This window comes from Quercus robur, chromosome 10 (assembly GCF_932294415.1).
Source record: "Quercus robur chromosome 10, dhQueRobu3.1, whole genome shotgun sequence".
Classification (NCBI taxonomy): Eukaryota; Viridiplantae; Streptophyta; class Magnoliopsida; order Fagales; family Fagaceae; genus Quercus; species Quercus robur.
This window is the reverse complement of record NC_065543.1, coordinates 35582445-35601221: the sequence shown is the minus strand read 5'-3', so window position 1 is coordinate 35601221 and position 18777 is coordinate 35582445. Positions and strand designations below refer to the sequence as shown.

The window sequence follows — 18777 nt, the reverse complement described above, 5'->3', positions numbered from 1 at the left end:
CAAGAGAAGGAAAAGGAAATTTGCAACCATGTGATTATCTTACAATTAAAGCCTTAAGCAATCAAAGGTTTAGTCCAAGTGCGCAACATCAGGGACCATAAATGACATGGGACATGACGACAAAGCTTTCATATATAACTGGAATGCATATTTACACAGACAAGATTTGGGTTTTGATCAACCTGCCTCTACTCATAAAATCCATACGATAAGACTCACTTTGTAACATATACGGAATTTTCCATAAACTAATCATGGGAAAATGAATTTTGAAAATTTTTAAAGTTCCGGAAATGCTTAAAAAATGCACAACTGAATAGAGCAAATACTTTCTTTAAAAAAAAATTGAATACAGAACGCCTACCCATATAAGTGAACACACAGGATGAAATGCGAGGTGATGATCTTGAAAAAAACTTAAGCTTATTTATTACCGCTGCTTTTTTCTACAGTTATGTCTACACAAAACATGCCATTACCGACAAAAACAAAACAAAAATATGAGTATTACATCCATTGAATCATAATTTATAACAATGCCATGCATTCTTTGGTGCTTAGCGCAGACTCCATCTGCATTAATAAAAGGCATTGCAAGAAGACAAAGATCAAGAACACATTGTATTTCATGAATCGAGGGTAAACATAACATATGGCTATAAGATAACAACATTCAGAAAAGTGCCAAGTTAGAAGAAAAATTTGCATTGATCACAACTTCAATTTCCCAAAAACTTTACTGGTAAAAGGAAGTCATGCTAATCCATCTACGAGGGGAGAAAAGCTGTGCTCTTTAACCTTCCTCCCAGTCTATATCATCCTCATCATCTCCTGAAGCATCAGCTTGAACATTCAAGTCATTCACTTTGTAATTTTCATTTGAATTGCCTGTAATAATTTATGAGAAACAGTGTTATAACCACCAATCTATGTCATCCATTACTGGATAATCAATACCAAAAAATTTAAAAAAAAAAAACACAAAACACATACAACCAAAAAAAAAAAAAAAAACCCCTAATGGAAGGCATGATTTTCATCGACAGCCATCATTAATTTTCACAATGATGGTTGCACCTTCAGCAAAATAACTCAAACAAGGAGCTTTGCTTCAGTCCAACAAATGGTGATTTAAACTTCAGTTTGTAACATTCTGATTTCAGAATGATCTTTAATTAAAGAAAAGCTTTTTTGAAGCTAAATTTGCAGAGTGGATCAATGACATTGCTTGAACGTTGTTTCCTAAATTATCTGCATAAGATGCATGACAAGGTGTTTTACACTAATTCCTGATAACAGGCCCCTTCTTAAAATGGTCGTTTTATATAATTTTATTTTGGGACTAAGTGACATCACCTCCCCACATAAACAAGATGCTGAATCAAATTATATTAAACAATTTACATAGCCTCCTTAATTTGAGCTATATGCCTTCTAAAGAATCTACTCATGATCATCTTTCTTTCCAATGATCCATCAAAACACCCTGCTTTTTGTTTCAATAAAGTTTCAGCCAGGAAACTGTTATTGATAGTTAGGTATTTTGAATCATGAATACGGTTGGTGCTGCCTAGCTGGTCCATAGAACTTCTTTACCTTGATTAGGCATTTGGTGATCAACACTATTACATAAAGGCCTCTCCAGTCTCCTCCTTACGGATGATCAACCCACTAAGTTGGAAAAAAAGATGGAGGAGAAAGCAATCACATATGGGTATCCCCATGCCCACGGGTAGGTATGGTTAAGGCACCAGTATGTGTGTGGACGTGGACACATGATATTTTACATGGCCAGAACTGGGGGCAAACCAATGGTAGATGGTTTTGTCGGTGTCCACTGTGTTTGGTATGATAGATTTTGTTAACTAATATGATTGGTACTATATGCCCAATCTCTGAAATATTTTTTTATTATTAATTTTAAAATATTTATTTTTTGGTGACGGTTGTACAAATCACAAGAATGATTTCATTTGGGACACAGGACAACCAGTAATCACAAGAAATGTGCAGCATCGCATTGGTCACGCACACATGAAGCACGTACATCATCTCCACTAGCTCATAAGGGAGTGCAAATGACGATTATAGAATTATGTATTTTTGTGTTATTATAAAAAGGTCTTAGCCAGTGCACAAAACTCCCCTTTTTTTGTGAGGTTTGGGAGAGGTGATTTATACTAATGGTAATTGTATTTAATTATATAAAACTAATGTAATTACCTTTGGACTTTTTATTTGACATTTTTATATGTATTAGGATGTAAAATTTAATATTTATTTAAAAAAATGAAGTAACACATCCAACAATATTTCCCTGTTATTGGAAAAAAAAGGCATTCCACAAGAATTCATAACCACACTTAAATATATTCAACATATTAGCTTTCACTAGATTTCATCATTCCAAACGCAAATGCTACAACAACAATTTATATAGACTTTATATGCTACAACAACAATTTATTTTTCAACGCATGGATTACACATACACCCGATGGGTATTTTTTTTATTTTAAGTAAATAATTAAAAATCAAAGAAAAAGAGTCACCCAAGTACACTGGCTGTATACAAAGGGACACATGAACATGCAACCTATGGGAATTTATCCTATGACTTGACCCCTCATCCCCATTTTTAAGAGAGGATAAGATACCACTTAAGTTAGTACAATATTTCATAGTTTTCCAAATCCCTTATAGATTTTCAAAATTTAAAACTTTTTTTTTATTCATCATTTTCTCTTGTCATTGAAGATTCCTTCCTCACATTGAATATCTGTGGAAGGAAGAAAAAATGAAGGAGTCCGTCATGAAAATCTGTAGTGCTTCCCATATAGCATAGCAACTAAAGGATTAGTTACGTCTACAGCTATTTATTCGTGTCTGTTACATGTCAACTATTCATGCCAATGACAACTAAAGGATTAATTAGTTTTATTAGTATTTTTATTTAGGTTAGGGTTATTTTTATAATCCAATAAGTAGGTTTTCTATAGCAATTAGAATTAGGGATAGTACTCCTACATAAGCTAAGTAGTGTACTCCTATTAAAGAGAGATTATTTTGATGAGTAAAGTTTCTATTGAAGTTTTCTCCATGGTCTGGTGCTGATTACAGCCAACCCAAGGAGCTAACTTCTAATGTTTCTCCCTTACTTGATGCTGACTCCAAGCAAGCCTAGGTGCTGCTCCTAGGTCATCTATCCCTATATTTCCTGTTGTTTAATTTTCATGTTACAAAGTTCTGATTTGTCCTGCATCAGGGTAAACCACCTCTCAACCTGATTCTAAATGAAAAATATCAAGTTTCTGATCAACCTCCGCCTTCAACTTAGTAGACAGTTCAGTTGAAATCCTCTCATAAAATCTATCAATACTATCATCCACCATACACCCAACCCACCCAAAATCCTATCACAAAATCTATCAATCACTATCATCCACCATACACCCAACCCATGACTATGAAACCCCTCTAAATCATTATTCATGGTAGCAACACCCCAAACACCACCCCCAATGTTGCACCACAGCCCACCCTAGAAGCCACATAACAATAAGACACCACCACAAGAGAACCACAAACACAATCCACACAGCCATCCTTGATAGTGTTACAAAAGGAGAAGAGGAGGGCAATAGGATGGTCAAATTGTGTGATTTGTAGTCTTTCAAAAATGTAGTAATTAATACTGCCTTTACACCAACGGCTACTGGGAAGGAAACCACAAAGTGTGGAGCGAGATATTAGGGATACATCACAAGTCAAAGATCACCCGGAATTAAATGTCCGTTTTATTTTTAAAATGGGAAAATGGGAAATATGTAGTGAAATGGGCTGATGTGGAGCCCATTAGTGGTGAACCACATAGTTTTGTCCCTAAATTTCCTACTGTGGGCCAACCATCTAAAAACTTTTGAAGACTATAGGAGCAGCAGCACCACTCAACAGGCCCAACAACAAAGCCCAATCAATTAGAAACTAATCTCACCGTTCCTTTGGAGCCTCAAATGCGAGATTTAGTTCTCTGCAATGGACAGACCTCTTCCCACACAGAATCACCAAACACAAAAGGCAATAGTCTCATTGAGCCGATCTCATCGGGACTTTGTCACCTTCACCCATCCACCGCAGCTGCTGTCCATCACATCTCTGGCAACTCTAGTAACTGGATGTTGCAAATTAGCGACGGTAGGTGACTTATTCTCCCTTTGAATTCTCATGAAGGCTGTAATCTTCACTGGGTTCCATATATCACTGAGTGATGATCGGGATAATTTTGAGAAGGAAAAAGCATTGATAGCGGTGGAAGAGACGCCAAACTCTGGTGAGGGCCGGTACAACATGGGGGAGGGCAGAGCGTATGACACTGATAACAATTCATCAGTTCCAAGTCTAGGTGAGAATGTTACGGCTGGCCCAAATTCTGAGTTGGCTTTGACTGGACTTGATGGGGAGGAACCAATTTGGGTGAAGCCATTGATGGTGTCAGATACCAGCAGCTAGTGAGAGGGAAGATTTTTTTCTTTAATGATGATGAAAGCTGATCACAACAGCAACAACAATCTAGCTGGGTGATGAAAAGATTTAATGGGTTTGGGAAATATATGGGTGTGAGGACCGATGGTTTTGAGGAGGCTATCATGGAGTTGATGAGTGCTATGGAAGTTAATGTGGAAGATGATCTTGAAGTTTTACTCCAAAGAAATAGTTCAGAAACTAGAGGGCATTGTGAGTTGAAGAATTTGATTACTAATGTTAACAACGAGGTTGGGAGCTCCAAAAGAAGAACAAACAACAGTGGGAGGGTGAAACCAGAATTATGAATTTGAAGCTACTTTCATGGAATGTAAGGGTCTGATGACATCTCAAAAAGGTTGAGGGTGAAGAATTTACTTAAGCAATGGAAGGCAGATGTAATTTGTCTACAGGAAACCAAGTTGAAGCATGTAACTAGAGGTAGTTTAAGTTCCTTGTGGGGTAGCCAGTTTGTTGATTGGTTATTTGTGGGTTCAACTGGGGCTTCTGGGGGTATCCTGCTTATGTGGGATAAAAGATTTATGGAGAAGGTGGATGAAGCAGTGGGGGACTATTCTGTGTCTGGTCGTTTCAAGATTTTGTCTTCAGGTTTTGAATGGGCATTCACTAGGGTACATGGGCCAACTTCTAATGCTGATAAGAGACTGATGTGGGAGGAACTAGCTGGGGTGAATAGTTGGTGGATGTGCCTTGGTGTGTGGGGAGAGATTTTAATGTGGTTCGTTTCCCTAGAGAAAGAATGGGTGCAGAGTTTATTACTCCTGCAATGCGAGGATTCCCAGACTTTATTTATGAACATGGGCTGATGGATTTCCCTTTGGAGGGTGGTGCTTTCAAATGGTCTAATAGTTTATCTAGATCTTGGATTGATAGGTTTATGGTATCTTTGACTATGAAGGAGCAATTTTCCGTGATGACTCAAAGAGGACCCCCACGTTTATTATCAGACCATTTTCCTATTCTTTCAGAGTGCAAAGTCTTACGTAGGGGACGAAGCCCTTTTCGTTTTGAAAATACGTGGTTGAAGGCAGATGGGTTTACTGACTTGGTAAAAAATTGGTGGGATTCTTCAGTTTCATGGTACGCCGAGCTTTGTTTTGGCTAAAAAACTCAAGGCCCTCAAATTAGGTTTGAAGAAGTGGAATGAAACAGTTTTTGGTGATATAGCTCGACAGAAAGTTTCTCTACTAGGATGTATTTCAGCTGTGGATGAGATTGAAGAGACTAGAAGTCTAGAACCTTGCTAGAAAGGGAACAATGTGAACGCTATCAGGCTAAAGCGGATCTTGAGAGAATTATGTTGATGGAGGAAATTAGTTGGAGACAAAAATCTCAGCTGCTTTGTTTGAAGGAAGGGGATAAACAAAGTTCTTTCATAGACTTGCAAACTCTCATCGCCGCAACAACACCATAGGGCGATTATTGGTGGATGAGGAGGAGATAAACAATCAGGATACCATCAAGGAAAAGATAGTGGAATTTTATAAGGCTCTTTATTCAGAGTCAAGTATCCGTAGGCCCCTGCTGGATGGAACAGAATTTTCTGTTTTGGAAGACAAAATGTCTTGCTGGCTGGAAAGATGTTTTTCAGAGGATGAGGTGGTATCCAATATGAATGGGGATAAAGCACCAGGTCGGGATGGGTTCACAATGTCTTTTTTCCAATCTTGTTGGGGTATTCTAAAGGAAGATGTTATGAAGGTATTTCATTATCTCCATGCTCACGGTTATTTTGAAAAAAGTCTTAATGCTACATTCATTACCCTCATTCCAAAAAAGTGGGGCAGTGGAGATAAAGGACTTCCGGCTGATTAGTTTGATTTCTGGGGTCTACAAGATCCTGGCAAAGGTTTTGGCTAATAGGCTTGAAAAGGACCTTAATAAAGTGGTGTCTGAACCTCAAAATGCCTTTGTCAAAGAGCAACAAATATTGGATTCAGTGTTGATTGCAAATGAATGTTTAGACAGCCACCTTAAATCTGGAATTCCTGGGGTTTTGTGTAAGTTGGATTTGGAGAAAGCATTCGATCATGTGCATTCGAATTCCCTGTTGTATGTGCTTCAAAGGTGTGGGTTTGGTTCTAGATGGAGGCAGTGGATTTTTTCATGTATTTCCACAGTTCGTTTTTCTGTGCTTGTTATGGAGGCCCTCAGCCAGATGTTAGAGAGAGCTAGAATTTGAGACAAGGGGACCCTTTATCCCCTCCCTTGTTCATGATTATTATGGAGGCCCTCAGCCAGATGTTTGAGAGAGCTAGAATTGGCAACTTCGTTTCAGGTTTTTAGTGGGTGGAAATTCTAGGGGCCAATTAGAGATCTCTCATCTTTTATTCACAAATGATGCTTTGATTTTTTGTGCAGTGAATCCAGAGCAAATTTGGCATTTGAAAGCAGTGTTTGTCAGGTTTCAGATTGTATCTGGTTTAAAAATAAAATTGGGGAAATCTGAACTGGTTCTGGTTGTAGATGTACAAAATGTTGAAACTTTGGCTGGTATTTTAAGATGTAAAGTGGCATCGTTACCCATGACTTATCTGGGGCTTCCCTTAGGTGCTACTTTCAAGGCAAAAGCTATTTGGACTGGTGTGCTGGAGAAAATGGAGTGGCAGTTGGCCGGGTGGAAAAGATTATATCTTTCTTAAGGGGGCCAAATCACTTTATTGAAGAGAACCTTATCCAGCCTGCCTTATGGAATTACATCAGAAATGGATAGGATGATTTTTATCCTTTTATCATCTTTAAAGCGGGGGATGGTTCTTGTATTAAATTCTGGCATGATCCATGGTGTGAGGGGCTTCCTTTGAAAAATATCTTCCCAAAACTTTACAATATTGCTAGTAACAAGGATGCTTCGGTGGCTGAGTTGTTGTTGTCCTCAAAGGCAAACTACCATTGGAATATCAAATATACTTGACCGGTTCAAGATTGGGAGTTGGAGTCGGTTGTATAATTTATGGACCTTATTTATTTTGGATCTTGGAGAATGAATGGGGTGGGTAAAATTTGTTTGAAACTCTCTACTAGGTGTGTTTTTGATGTTCGTTCTTATTATAGGGCCTTACAGCCCCAAAATCCAGATTCTTTTCCATGGAAACCAAACATGCCTCCAAAGGTTAGTTTCTTTATTTGGATAGCGGCTTTGGGGAAAATTTAACCGTTGATAATTTAAGGAGGCGAAAAGTGGTGGTGGTGGATTGGTGTTGTATGTGCAAGAGGAATGGGGAGACTACTGACCACTTACTCCTACACTGCCCAGTATCTCAAGAATTGTGGAATATGGTGTTCACAATTTGGGGTCGGGTTGGCTTCTTTTTTAATAAAATTTTTCATTACCAATCAAAAAAAAAAAAAAATTTGGGATTCATTGGGTCATGCCGCGTAGTGTTGTGGAACTTTTGGCATGTTGGTCAAACAAGTTCAACAAACTCAGATCTAAGGTGCTTTGGAGAATGATCCCTCATTGTCTAATGTGGGTCATTTGGAGGGAAAGGAATACATGTATCTTTGACGGGAATGAAAGATCGATTCATGCGTTGAAACTTTTCTTTTTTCAAACTTTGTTTGATTGGGCAAATGCTACGGGTGTTTTTACTTTTATTTCTTTACTAGATATGCTTGATTTTTGTACTTTCATTGTTACTTTTTTTTTCCCCCCCGTTGCTTCTAGCACACGGCCATGTGCTTTTTTTCCCTTTGTATTTTCTCTTCTTTTTTCAATGAAGTTATTACTTATTTAAAAAAAAAAAAAAAAAGGATTGTCAACAATATGAGAGAGAGAGAGAGAGAATAAATGAGGGATAAGGTCAGAGGGCACGTGTCAACATCAGGTAGAAATGAAATCTCAATAAACAATGCCTGCATGCTGCATTTAAACCTATAAGCATTTTAACTATTTTGATCAGCATAGGTTGCTCGTGTTTTCAATTTCCACACCCAATGCCTGACCAAAACCTAAAAAGAATTTAAAGAAAACACCCGACCTCCAACCTCGTAGGCCTTCGAAGCCAATCGTAGACGGCCTCAAGTCAGTCCTATTTGCCACTATAAAATTCCATTCCGGCTTTTAACCATTCCAATAACTCTTTACTAATTTTTCAGCTGCCACTACAGAACATCACCTCTAGGGAAATCCAAAGCACAAGATTCAAAATTATCAAGATTCAAGCAGCATAAAATCACTAGTTCAAATTTACATTCTATGACAATTAACACTTCAACTGGAGCAACCAATAGCCTTGTAGCCTAATAATATTTGATATTTCTCTTCCTTGTAATAGAGGAGGTGCAACATTCAACCTATGATAAGTGTGAAGATTTTTTGTGATCTATGGGATAAGGAGATCAATTCTATTGTTTGAAGGGGGAAAAATAACTACAGCAACAATTCCAACATTGTAAGAACTTCTGTAGCATGGAAAATTTTCAAACATATTAGTAATTTGTCATTATTTACATCAGGTCATTTACTGAACAACTATCACATGACAACTTCATAATTACCGATTAGTAAAAGCTGGAAATCATATAAGTATCTTAATCATTTGTTAGCTTGGACGTTAACTGATTATTAAAAGGTTATAAGAAAATTCAAAACATCCAGAAAAATTCTTGAAGTTTTAACACAAATGAAAAGATTGGTACTTACCAGCAACTGGAGCCTCTTCCCATTCCACATCATCATCTCCCTCATCCTCGTCACGTTTTGACTTTATCCCAACTTGGCGATTAGAAGTCGTGTCAGAAACACCGTTCAAGGAGTGTGTATTTGACAATTCATGTTCTTTCTTAGCAGCTTCGTCCAATTCTTGCTGTTTCTTGAGCAAAGCAGCGTAATATGCTTTGATATACTCATCCTATCACATTATTAAGAAGCAGAAATGAAGTGATATTGGATGAAGAAAAAAATGAAAATATTTGTTTAGTAAAAAAGTATACTATAAAAAGAGGAAAAAACCTTTTTGGCATATATAAAAACAAGAAACAAAAAGAGGGGGAAATGAAAAAAAAAAAAAAAACTATATGAATCAGATCAAGACAAGAAATAAAATAATAGTTCATCTCTGTTATTTTCTTATTGCATGAACCTGTATATTCTTCTTATCATCATTTTCAATTGTTGCCTTTTTGTCATCTGAAAATTCTACAGCTGCTGAACTGCCATCCATCCTCAACTCCTGCTTGACCTCTCCCCGTTGTTCCTTTGTGAGGTTCATTCCTTCCTTGATCATCCATGGTGGCAAAACTTTCAGAGATGAAGTTTCAGTTTCAGATTTAATATTCTCTCCCTTGCCTTCAGTCCCAGAAAAGTCAACTTCAACCTGCCAAGACCCAGTCATAAACTGCTTATAATCTGTAGTAATTAACAAACAAAATACTGCATAATCAAAAGTGGCTGTAGTATATGGTCAGATGAATGACCCGCTTGGAGCTCGTATGACAGTTGGTTTAACTGCCATAACTTTGACAGAATATTTCCTAGATGTTAATGAACAAGACAATATTTAATGAAAGAGATGTTGAAAGAATGTAAATAAGGGGTTCCACACCCAACATTTTTTTTTTTGGATAAGTAGAGAAAATTTTATTCAAAGTCATAAAAAAGAGTCACCCAAGCATACAGGAAGTATACAGCAGGGGACCAAAACAATCAAATACATAAATTACAAGCATCCATCAAATCATAGACCGAAAAAATAGAATGATTTCCTAAAAAGGAGTCACCCAACAATTAATGATGATATACCTCTGGTCCATAAATATTTGATTGCCAGAAAATCACTTTTGCGGAATATCTCGGGTGTTTACACTTTACAATGATAGAATATAGGTTCACATTCTTTTTTTTTTTTAATAACAAGATCACATATTTTGGTAATACAAGAAGTAAATCTCCTTCAGTTTAGGGAATTTAAGAACCCAAATAGTTTGTTGGCCACAAACCAAACTTTTCTGAATAAATCAGTCATTGCTAAAGATTTAGTCATAATTTGATGAAGAGTTCCTTCCCAATCTATTTTGGACAAAACAGATAATGCAGCATTAATGTAAATCAACCAATGTATATCAGATACCAGTGATACAAATAATCAGAATATTCCTACAGTTAAATGGCATGTACAAAGTCCTCAAGAAGGATGAAGGAGGTCTATCACCAATATTTTACTCAAGAAAAGAACACACATCAGAACTATGACCCTTAAAAGTAGCTATTAATGAAGTCAGAAATTCTGACTGGCATTTAAGTAGACATGCAATTTAGGAAACTTACATACAGCTTGGGATTTTAACCAAAAACATTGAACATGATTAAAGTTTAAAATTAATATTATATAGTCAAGAGCCTTGTAACTCAATTGGAACCTCCTAGTGTTTCCAACAAAGACATCCAGGGTTCAAATCCCCCCTCCCCCAACCATTGAATTATCTTTAAAAAATCAATATTATAGAATTTTAAGAAACAAGGAAGCTTTTATTGCTCCAACTCATATCTCAAAGCTAATAGATAAGATGGGCAAGAGAGATGAGAACAAGGTTACCTTGGTGTCTCCAACAAAAGGCAATGACGTTCCACCATAACCCAATCCCTGGGAAGATTTGGAAGGATCAATAGCACCGGAATCACCATTTGCTGCACGCACAGCAGCACTTGCTCGAGCTTCCCATGCATGAAGCGTGCCAAATTCAGGAACAGGTAAGTCTTTTACTCTAGTGAGTTGATCTATTAATGGCTTAAGCTGTACCTGCACTCATTCCATTTTGCCAGCTCAGAAAGAATGACAATGTAGTTTACATAAGAACCGTAACCAGCATAAATTTCTTGTAAAATGAGAAGAGCTGCTTTAAGCAAACCAAAATGAAGGCCAGCTCTCCCAAAAAAAAAACACCTAATCTTGATAATGACTACCAACCCATTGATGAATGACTTTTGTAGCAAAAATGAGTACAACTGACACATAAGTAATATGTCATCATGCTGAAGGCCATCGCATGCATGTACATATACACATACAAAAGCAAAAAGGGCTAGAGAAATGAATGCTACCATTACATAGTGTCAGGCAAAATGTTTGAAGCACTTGAAGGAGATGCACAAATACCTATGAATTCCTAACTATAAAAAAAATAAATAAATAAAAAAAAAGGGGGAATACCTATGAATTCCTTTCATGAATTTTGTAGAAACTGAAATTTTGTATGATGGACAATCTTAGATCTACATACATGATGCAACTGCAGCGCATTTTCTTATGTATACAAGAAAAGTAGTAAATAGTGTATTTTGAAAAATCAGCACTATTCTTATTTCCACACCATCTTCCAAATGCAATATCTAACAACAATTCAAAGGTTTTGTCCAGGACCAATAATTCAGTTTCAGAGTGGGCCAAACATAATGCAAATCCAACATCTGAAAACCTATAATAAGATTTCTCAAGTAGGTAATCATGTGCTCTGTATTCTGCATTCATTGCATACATGTGGGATATATGCCCTCCAAGATCTGTGCAAGAGAAAGCAGGTGGATATTCTGGAGTTCTTCGAAATGATTCATACAGATAATCAAGTCCCTATAGACACCTTTTTCCTACTTACACAGTTCCATTTTGGAGAATTAAGCTGGACCCAGGAAGGCCACTACAAACAACCAGAGAGAAAGGTATTCCCAAGCAATTAACTGGACTTCAGCAGTTTAAACCGCCTATTACATATAGGATAACCTTCAAACCCTATCCTACTACAACAAAAAAAATGGGTCCAAATATAGGAAACTTTTTTTTAATAAGTGAAATCTTAAATCAGTGTGCCTCATGTACGCAGGCAGTGTACTAGGGTAGCTACAAAACACCACTGAGAGTTACAAATATCTAAAAATTCCTCCAAATTGGAAAATGAATGGCCACTCAACAAATCGAAAAACAATTTTAAATCCAACAAGTGTTCAGCCCCTTCAAATATGCATTGGTTGTGTTCTTTCCAAATGGTCCACATGATGCATAAAGGAATAGCCCCCATAAATCAGCATTTCAGAGTCTACCAAAACTCTCTTTCAAACAAGCTAACAAATCCAACTTCCTCTTAGGCATAACCCAGTGAGGTCACTAAACATAAAAATCTTAGATATCTCTCTATGTAAACTTGTTTAAACCCATAGGTAATTTTCTTTTCTTTTCATTTCTTTTTCTTTTTCTTTTTTTTTTACTTTTTTTTTTTTTCAATTAGTAATAATTATTCCTAATATCTACCCCAGCTAGCCCTCCTTCACAGCTGCAAATTTGAAGGGAAATTCCCTTCCAATTTCAAATCGCACACACACACTACAGATAAATATTTTCTTGTAAGAATTATAACAAATTGAGTAATAGAAAAATATGAAAATTGGATAACAACAGTAACTATCATAAACCATAACCAATTTAACAAAAAGACTACAGCCTTCATATCATTTCATATTTAGGCATCACATCCAAGGCAAGAGAAAAGTATGACCACATTAATATATATATATATATATATATATAGTTATATAGTTATGATAAAAGTAAACCTCCAAGTTTTGAAGCATGTCCTTTAACTTTTCACGCCTTCGCCTTCTTGCATTGTCATCTCCATCTCCTCCTTCTTGAGCAGCTAACTTGTCACTCTCAGCCACAAGTTCTCCATTACAACTTTCACAATGAAAAAATTCATCCTCCATAGAAATCAACCGTAATGCATCCAATGCAGTGTACCTGAACATTTGAAACTCAACTTTTTAGAAATATTAAATTCATCCAGACTTGTGTGCATGCAAGCATGTGTGTGTGTGTGACTTACACATTCTTTTTTTTGATAAGTAAATTAAAAAGAAAAATCAGCAGTTAATGAGACCTTTTCCCACAGTTGGGGCATATATACTCCTGAACTGTATTCTTGTTGTCCAATTCATCTTTCAGTTTTTTCTTCATACGGTGCAATCTGTACCTGACGACATCATAGATCTGCAACACACCAACACCATTTTTCATTTAGGCCTTTTAGCAGTAGCCAAAATATGGTCAACATCTAATTAACTGGAGAAATGGATAATCAAGATTGAACCCATAAAAAGAGAAGGATCATTTTTCCTTCTCTGTCTAATTAAATCACTAAAAAATGAAGGTATGAACTAATTAAAAATTAAAAATTAGAAAAAAAAAATATATATATATATATATGCATAGAGAGAGAGAGAGAGAGAGAGAGAGAGAGAGAGAGACCTGAGCATAATCCAGACAACAGTAGGAGTGAGTGTGCATCTTAACCTTTTCTTCCCCCTCTTTTAGAGGATGACCATCAGCTGTGGCAGCAACAGCAGCACTATATATCTTCGCACCCTTAGCTGTCTGTGGTAAAACCAGACAACATATGGCGTATGAAGAATATATCTAAATAAAAGGGTTTATATAATTGAGCCAATAGCTAGTATGCATGAACTTCATGAGAAAATGAACAAGCAACAACAAGAGCGGCTGAAAACATTGAAGAACCAAAAGAAAGTTACTTTCTAGTAGGATAAGTATGACATGTACATTAAATAATTCAAGTAGAAACAAAAGAACACTCATCAAAGAAATGGTAAGAATTGCACAATGTAGAACCCAGGGGGGTGGGGGGGGATTGGTTAGAAATGGGGCATATGCAAATATTATTTTTCCTGATTAGTTATGCAGTAAGCTAAGGTTATGGATATTGGAAATTTTATGAATTCCATTTATAAAAGCCTTAATGCATTCTAAGTTATTGGTTTTTTTGTTGGGCTGTGATTAGAAGGCAGAAAAATGGCTATGCTTGAAATTCCAGGAACTTTATTAGGAACATGACCTTTAGGAGTGCTAGAGATCAGGCCTTAGTGCAATGGCAAACGTCTTCCACCCAAAGCGACACATCTGCATTCTCACCAGAGTATAGATTTATTAGGAACATGACCAATCTGCATTCTCACCAGATATCATAGGAAAAACCAACGAATCCGGAAACGGCCGCTCAACCTGCTGCTCTTCCTTTTACGTAAATTAACAATCCCCCAGCATTCTTGGTTAGTGATTACTATAGAATTTTGGCTGGCTCCGCCTTCTTTGGATTTCCTTGGAAAAGTATTTGGAAGCAAAAGATTCCCTCTAGAGTTGCTTTCTTTGTTTGGACTGCTGCCTTAGGGAAATGCTTGACGATTGACAATTTACGTAAAAGGAAGATATGGATTTTGGATTGGTGCTACATGTGTAAGAGAAATGGTGAATCGATTGACCATCTATTCCTTCATTGTCCTTTTACTTCGGATCTTTGGTCTATGGTTTTGGGTCTTTTTGGAGTTTCTTGGGTTATGCCTCACTTTGTTTTGGGGCTGCTGCGATGTTGGCAAGGCAGCTTTGGTCGTCATCGAAATGGTTTTATTTGGTCTATCATTCCTCATTGCTTATTGTGGTGCCTTTGGAGGGAGCGGAATAGTAGATGTTTTGAAGATTCTGAGAGATCTATTCCGGATCTCAAGCTTCTCTTTTTTAGTACTTTAAGGGATTGGTTGTTTGCTTTGCAAAATAAATCTTTCCCTTCTTTTATTGTTTTCCTAGACTCTTGCAATTTTTGTATTTGATTTCCTTTCCCTTGTTCACTTCCGGTGCACTTGGGTGTTCCTTTTTTTTCAATATATCTTATTACTTATCAAAAAAAAAAAAGTTCAGAAATCAGCCTCTCCAAATTAAAGCTGGGGGGTAAGACTACCACCCACCAATCACCTCTCCCAGACCGCACAATAGAGGGAGCTTCAAGCACTAAGTATGACCTTTAGGAGTGCTAGGGTTAAGGTCTAATGCTGGCATATTGCAGGAAATAAAAGAGAATATTAAAGAGAAAAAAGAAAGCATCTTCTAGGCCCTACAAAAAGGGTTACATCAATTCTCTTATTTGATATAGGACAGCTCCAAAGGAGTACCTCAAGCTCATTTAATGTGTTTGATTAAGGCAAGAGATATGTTAAAGACCTATTTCTTTTAAAAATATGGTATGGAATATGGTTCCCTTGTGTTGTGTCTCATTTAGAGGGAGAGAAATAGGACCTTGAAGGGATAATATTGAGAAGCTTAAATCCCAATTTATTGCATCCTTATTCCTTTGGGTGGGAGGAGGCTTTTGAATTTGTGTGATTTTATTGACTCTTTGCACTGTTCATTTCTAGGGATTCATGTGGGGGGTACAACTAGCATACTTCATGTTGCCCCTATTGAATTGTTTGTCATATTAGTTCGATGCAATTTTCTTTACTTATCAAATAATTTGAGCTAAGAATTTGTACTAGATGTCACAGTTGTCACCAAATAAGTTTGTATTGAAGGTATTAACACATACTATGAATATTATTAACAAGGCCCGGTTGCAAGATTAAAAGGGTTAGTAAAAAAGCGCAAAAAATTAAAGAAGAGAACAAGATTATAGCCCTCACACCTATGCTTCTTTTCCATGAATAAAACTACCAAACTAGAACACATATACAAAATGAGGCCTAAATTGCACTGTAACAACTTGGTTTAATTATTGAATTCTTCATTTGAACAAAATTATACATACAAACTAATACACTGTATGCTCGATTTAAGTCTAAAACAGAACTAGTACTAGTTGAAAAACACAGACCTCTCTTCTATGATCTCGAGTAACTAGTTTTTCTTCCTCGAAGAATCTCAGAGTTCGACGAAGCTGCTTCGAGTGCAGTTTCAAGTCCTTTGCCAAATCTTCTTCTCTTACCCATTGTCGTCTATGAATTCAATATAAAGTTCAGTTTTTACAACAACAAAAAAATACTTCTAAAAAACAGTGAAAACAAAAAAAAACAAAAAAACATGTATTCAAAAGCAACGAACCTAGTTAGGGCATCGAGGACCACGACGGCGATTCCTCTGTTGTCACTGCGGCCAGTTTTGGGTTGATTATCTCCTTTCGTCGTTATGTCATCGTAGAAAGCCCTCGCCGCTAGCTTCACCAACCTGTGTTTCAAAATTCAATTCACCAAAAAAGCACAACATAAATTTTCAAATTTATATAAACTAAGTTTTCGAAAAATATCAAAAAAAGTTTGGGATTTCAAGAAAGTGTACTTGTTGAAAGGCTCGACGCTCATGTTCTTGGGGGTTGCTGGTTGATTCGTGAGAGAGAGAGAGAGAGAGAGAGATCTACTTGTGGGCGGCGACGACTTCAACGGTCATATAGCGGGCGGTGGCGCCGCCGACGAGTAGCGGCGTCTCCGATGACGAGTTCTCCGCTTGGGGGTGAGTTGGTAGAGAGAGAGAAAGCGAGAGAGGGAGGTTTGAGAGAGATTTTTTGGAAAAAAATTGTTTACTCTCTGGTTAAAAGGTTTGGAGTTTTCATACGAATCCAATAGTTTATGTCAAGTCAAATTCCGAAGAGGTCGAATTTTTCTTTTAAATAACTCCTTTTTAATGAAATTTAAAATTTTTATTAAAAAAAACACCTTTTTTTTTTTGTTTCTAAATCTTCCCTTTTATTTTTTTTCTTCTATTTTATTTTCTTCCCTTTTTTTTGGGTTTAAATAAATTTAATGTTGCTAGGGAGATTAGAACCAGAATCTATTTTTTATAAAGTTTCAACTTATAGGTCGGCTTTTGTGATTTTTACTCTTTATCATCAGACCAAAAATCTCTTATTCAATTATTAAAAACTTTATCAGTTAAATTAACTATAACCCACATAATCTATTTGATCGAACTTTGTGATTTTGTTTGTAGGTAGTCTTTATCCATGGCCTTTTGTGACAAATTTTGTGTTTTTTTAAATTATTTTGTTACAAAGCTTCTATTACAAATTATTTAGTTATATAGACGATGTTTGAATTGGGTGAAAAATGAGTTATTTCGCCTCAAGTTTCACATTTGCCACCTATGATTGAATTGCACAAAACTCAATTTTGGAGAAATCTAGTTTTACTTTGAACTCGATTTTAAAAAAATTAAGTTCAAAAAATGTTACATAACTAAATAAGTTGTGATACATAATTTTCACGTGAGTTCTAGTTAGTTCAACTGATAAAGTCTTTGATGGTTGAATAAGAGATCTGTGATTCAATTCTTGCCTACACCAAAAATTAATTGATGTCTTGGTCTAATAATAAAGAGCTATCATCATGAGCGGACGCCATCAATTGAAACTCTCTAAAAAAAAAAATCACAAAACCGAATATTTAGAATTAAGAAATATTAAAAAATAAATAAATAAATAAACACCATATATTCTTATGGACAACATTAAATGAATAGCAATGCTTTTTTTTTTTTTTTGATAAGTAATAAAAATTCATTGATATGAAAAAGAGAAAGACACCCAAGTACACCGGGGGTATACAGGGGAGAACAAATCAAAAACGAACATTACAAAAATCAAGAAAATCCAAAATAGAAGAAAACTGATGGTTTCTCCACATAGAGAACCAATCAAGTAAGGTTCTAAAGAAAAGAAGCTTGAGATCGGGCATGGAACGCTCATTGTCTTCAAAACACCTACTATTTCTTTCCTTCCAAATACACCACATCAAACAGTGAGGAACAACCATCCAAATATCTCCATTACGATGGCGGCCAAAACGACCTTGCCAGCAAGCCAAAAGCCCAACAACAGAAAATGGCATAACCCAGCAAACTCCAAATAACCCAAAAACCATATCCCACAACTTCGAAGCAACCGGGCAATGAAGGAAAAGATGGTCAATAGTTTCACTATTACACTTGCACATATAACACCAATCCACAATGCAAACCTTTCTTTTCCTTAAGTTATCAATTGTCAGGCATTTTCCCAAGGCTGCTGTCCATACAAAGAAAGCCACTCTAGAGGGAATCTTTTGCTTCCAAATGCTTTTCCAAGGGAAAAACTGCTCACTATGGCCAACTAGAAGATGGTAATAAGCACTGACCGTGAACCCCTTACTCTTACAAGGTAGCCAACATCTCTTATCTTCCCCGTTCCCCCTTACAGGAGTGCAATAAATGGAATTGATGAAGCTTCTGAAAGCTTCCAATTCACGATTATGCACCTCCCTACAAAACTGAAAATCCCAATGGAGGACTCCATTGGTGAACCTCATTAGATCCGCCACACTTGCCTCTTTGTTACAACAAATCCTATATAAATCAGGATAGTGGTCTGCGAGAGGAGAAGATCCACACCAACGATCTAGCCAAAACTGCACTTTTGATCCATCTCCAATTTCAT

At 36.5% G+C, this 18777-nt stretch overlaps 1 protein-coding gene across 1 annotated transcript; it reads right to left on the bottom strand.

The window, feature by feature from the left end:
- Positions 1-489: 489 nt before the first annotated feature.
- Positions 490-16938, bottom strand: LOC126701603 (uncharacterized). The gene is made up of 10 exons (XM_050399819.1): positions 16650-16938; positions 16416-16538; positions 16189-16309; positions 13779-13904; positions 13411-13520; positions 13088-13271; positions 11079-11282; positions 9627-9860; positions 9188-9395; positions 490-888 (listed from the first exon to the last, which is right to left on the bottom strand). The coding sequence occupies exons 1-10, from the start codon at positions 16670-16672 to the stop codon at positions 794-796; spliced, it is 1428 nt and encodes a 475-aa protein (XP_050255776.1). The 5' UTR covers positions 16673-16938; the 3' UTR covers positions 490-793.
- Between the last annotated feature and the right edge of the window lie 1839 nt (positions 16939-18777).

Bases quoted from the DNA above. Each gene is read 5' to 3' on its own strand.
- LOC126701603 (XM_050399819.1), bottom strand. From the start codon at position 16,672: ATGAGCGTCGAGCCTTTCAACAA. The intron at 11,283-13,087 runs GTTTACTTTTAT...GAATGAGTGCAG, and splicing joins ACATGCTTCAAAACTTGGAG to GTACAGCTTAAGCCATTAAT. The intron at 889-9,187 runs GTAAGTACCAAT...AAATTATTACAG, and splicing joins GGAAGAGGCTCCAGTTGCTG to GCAATTCAAATGAAAATTAC.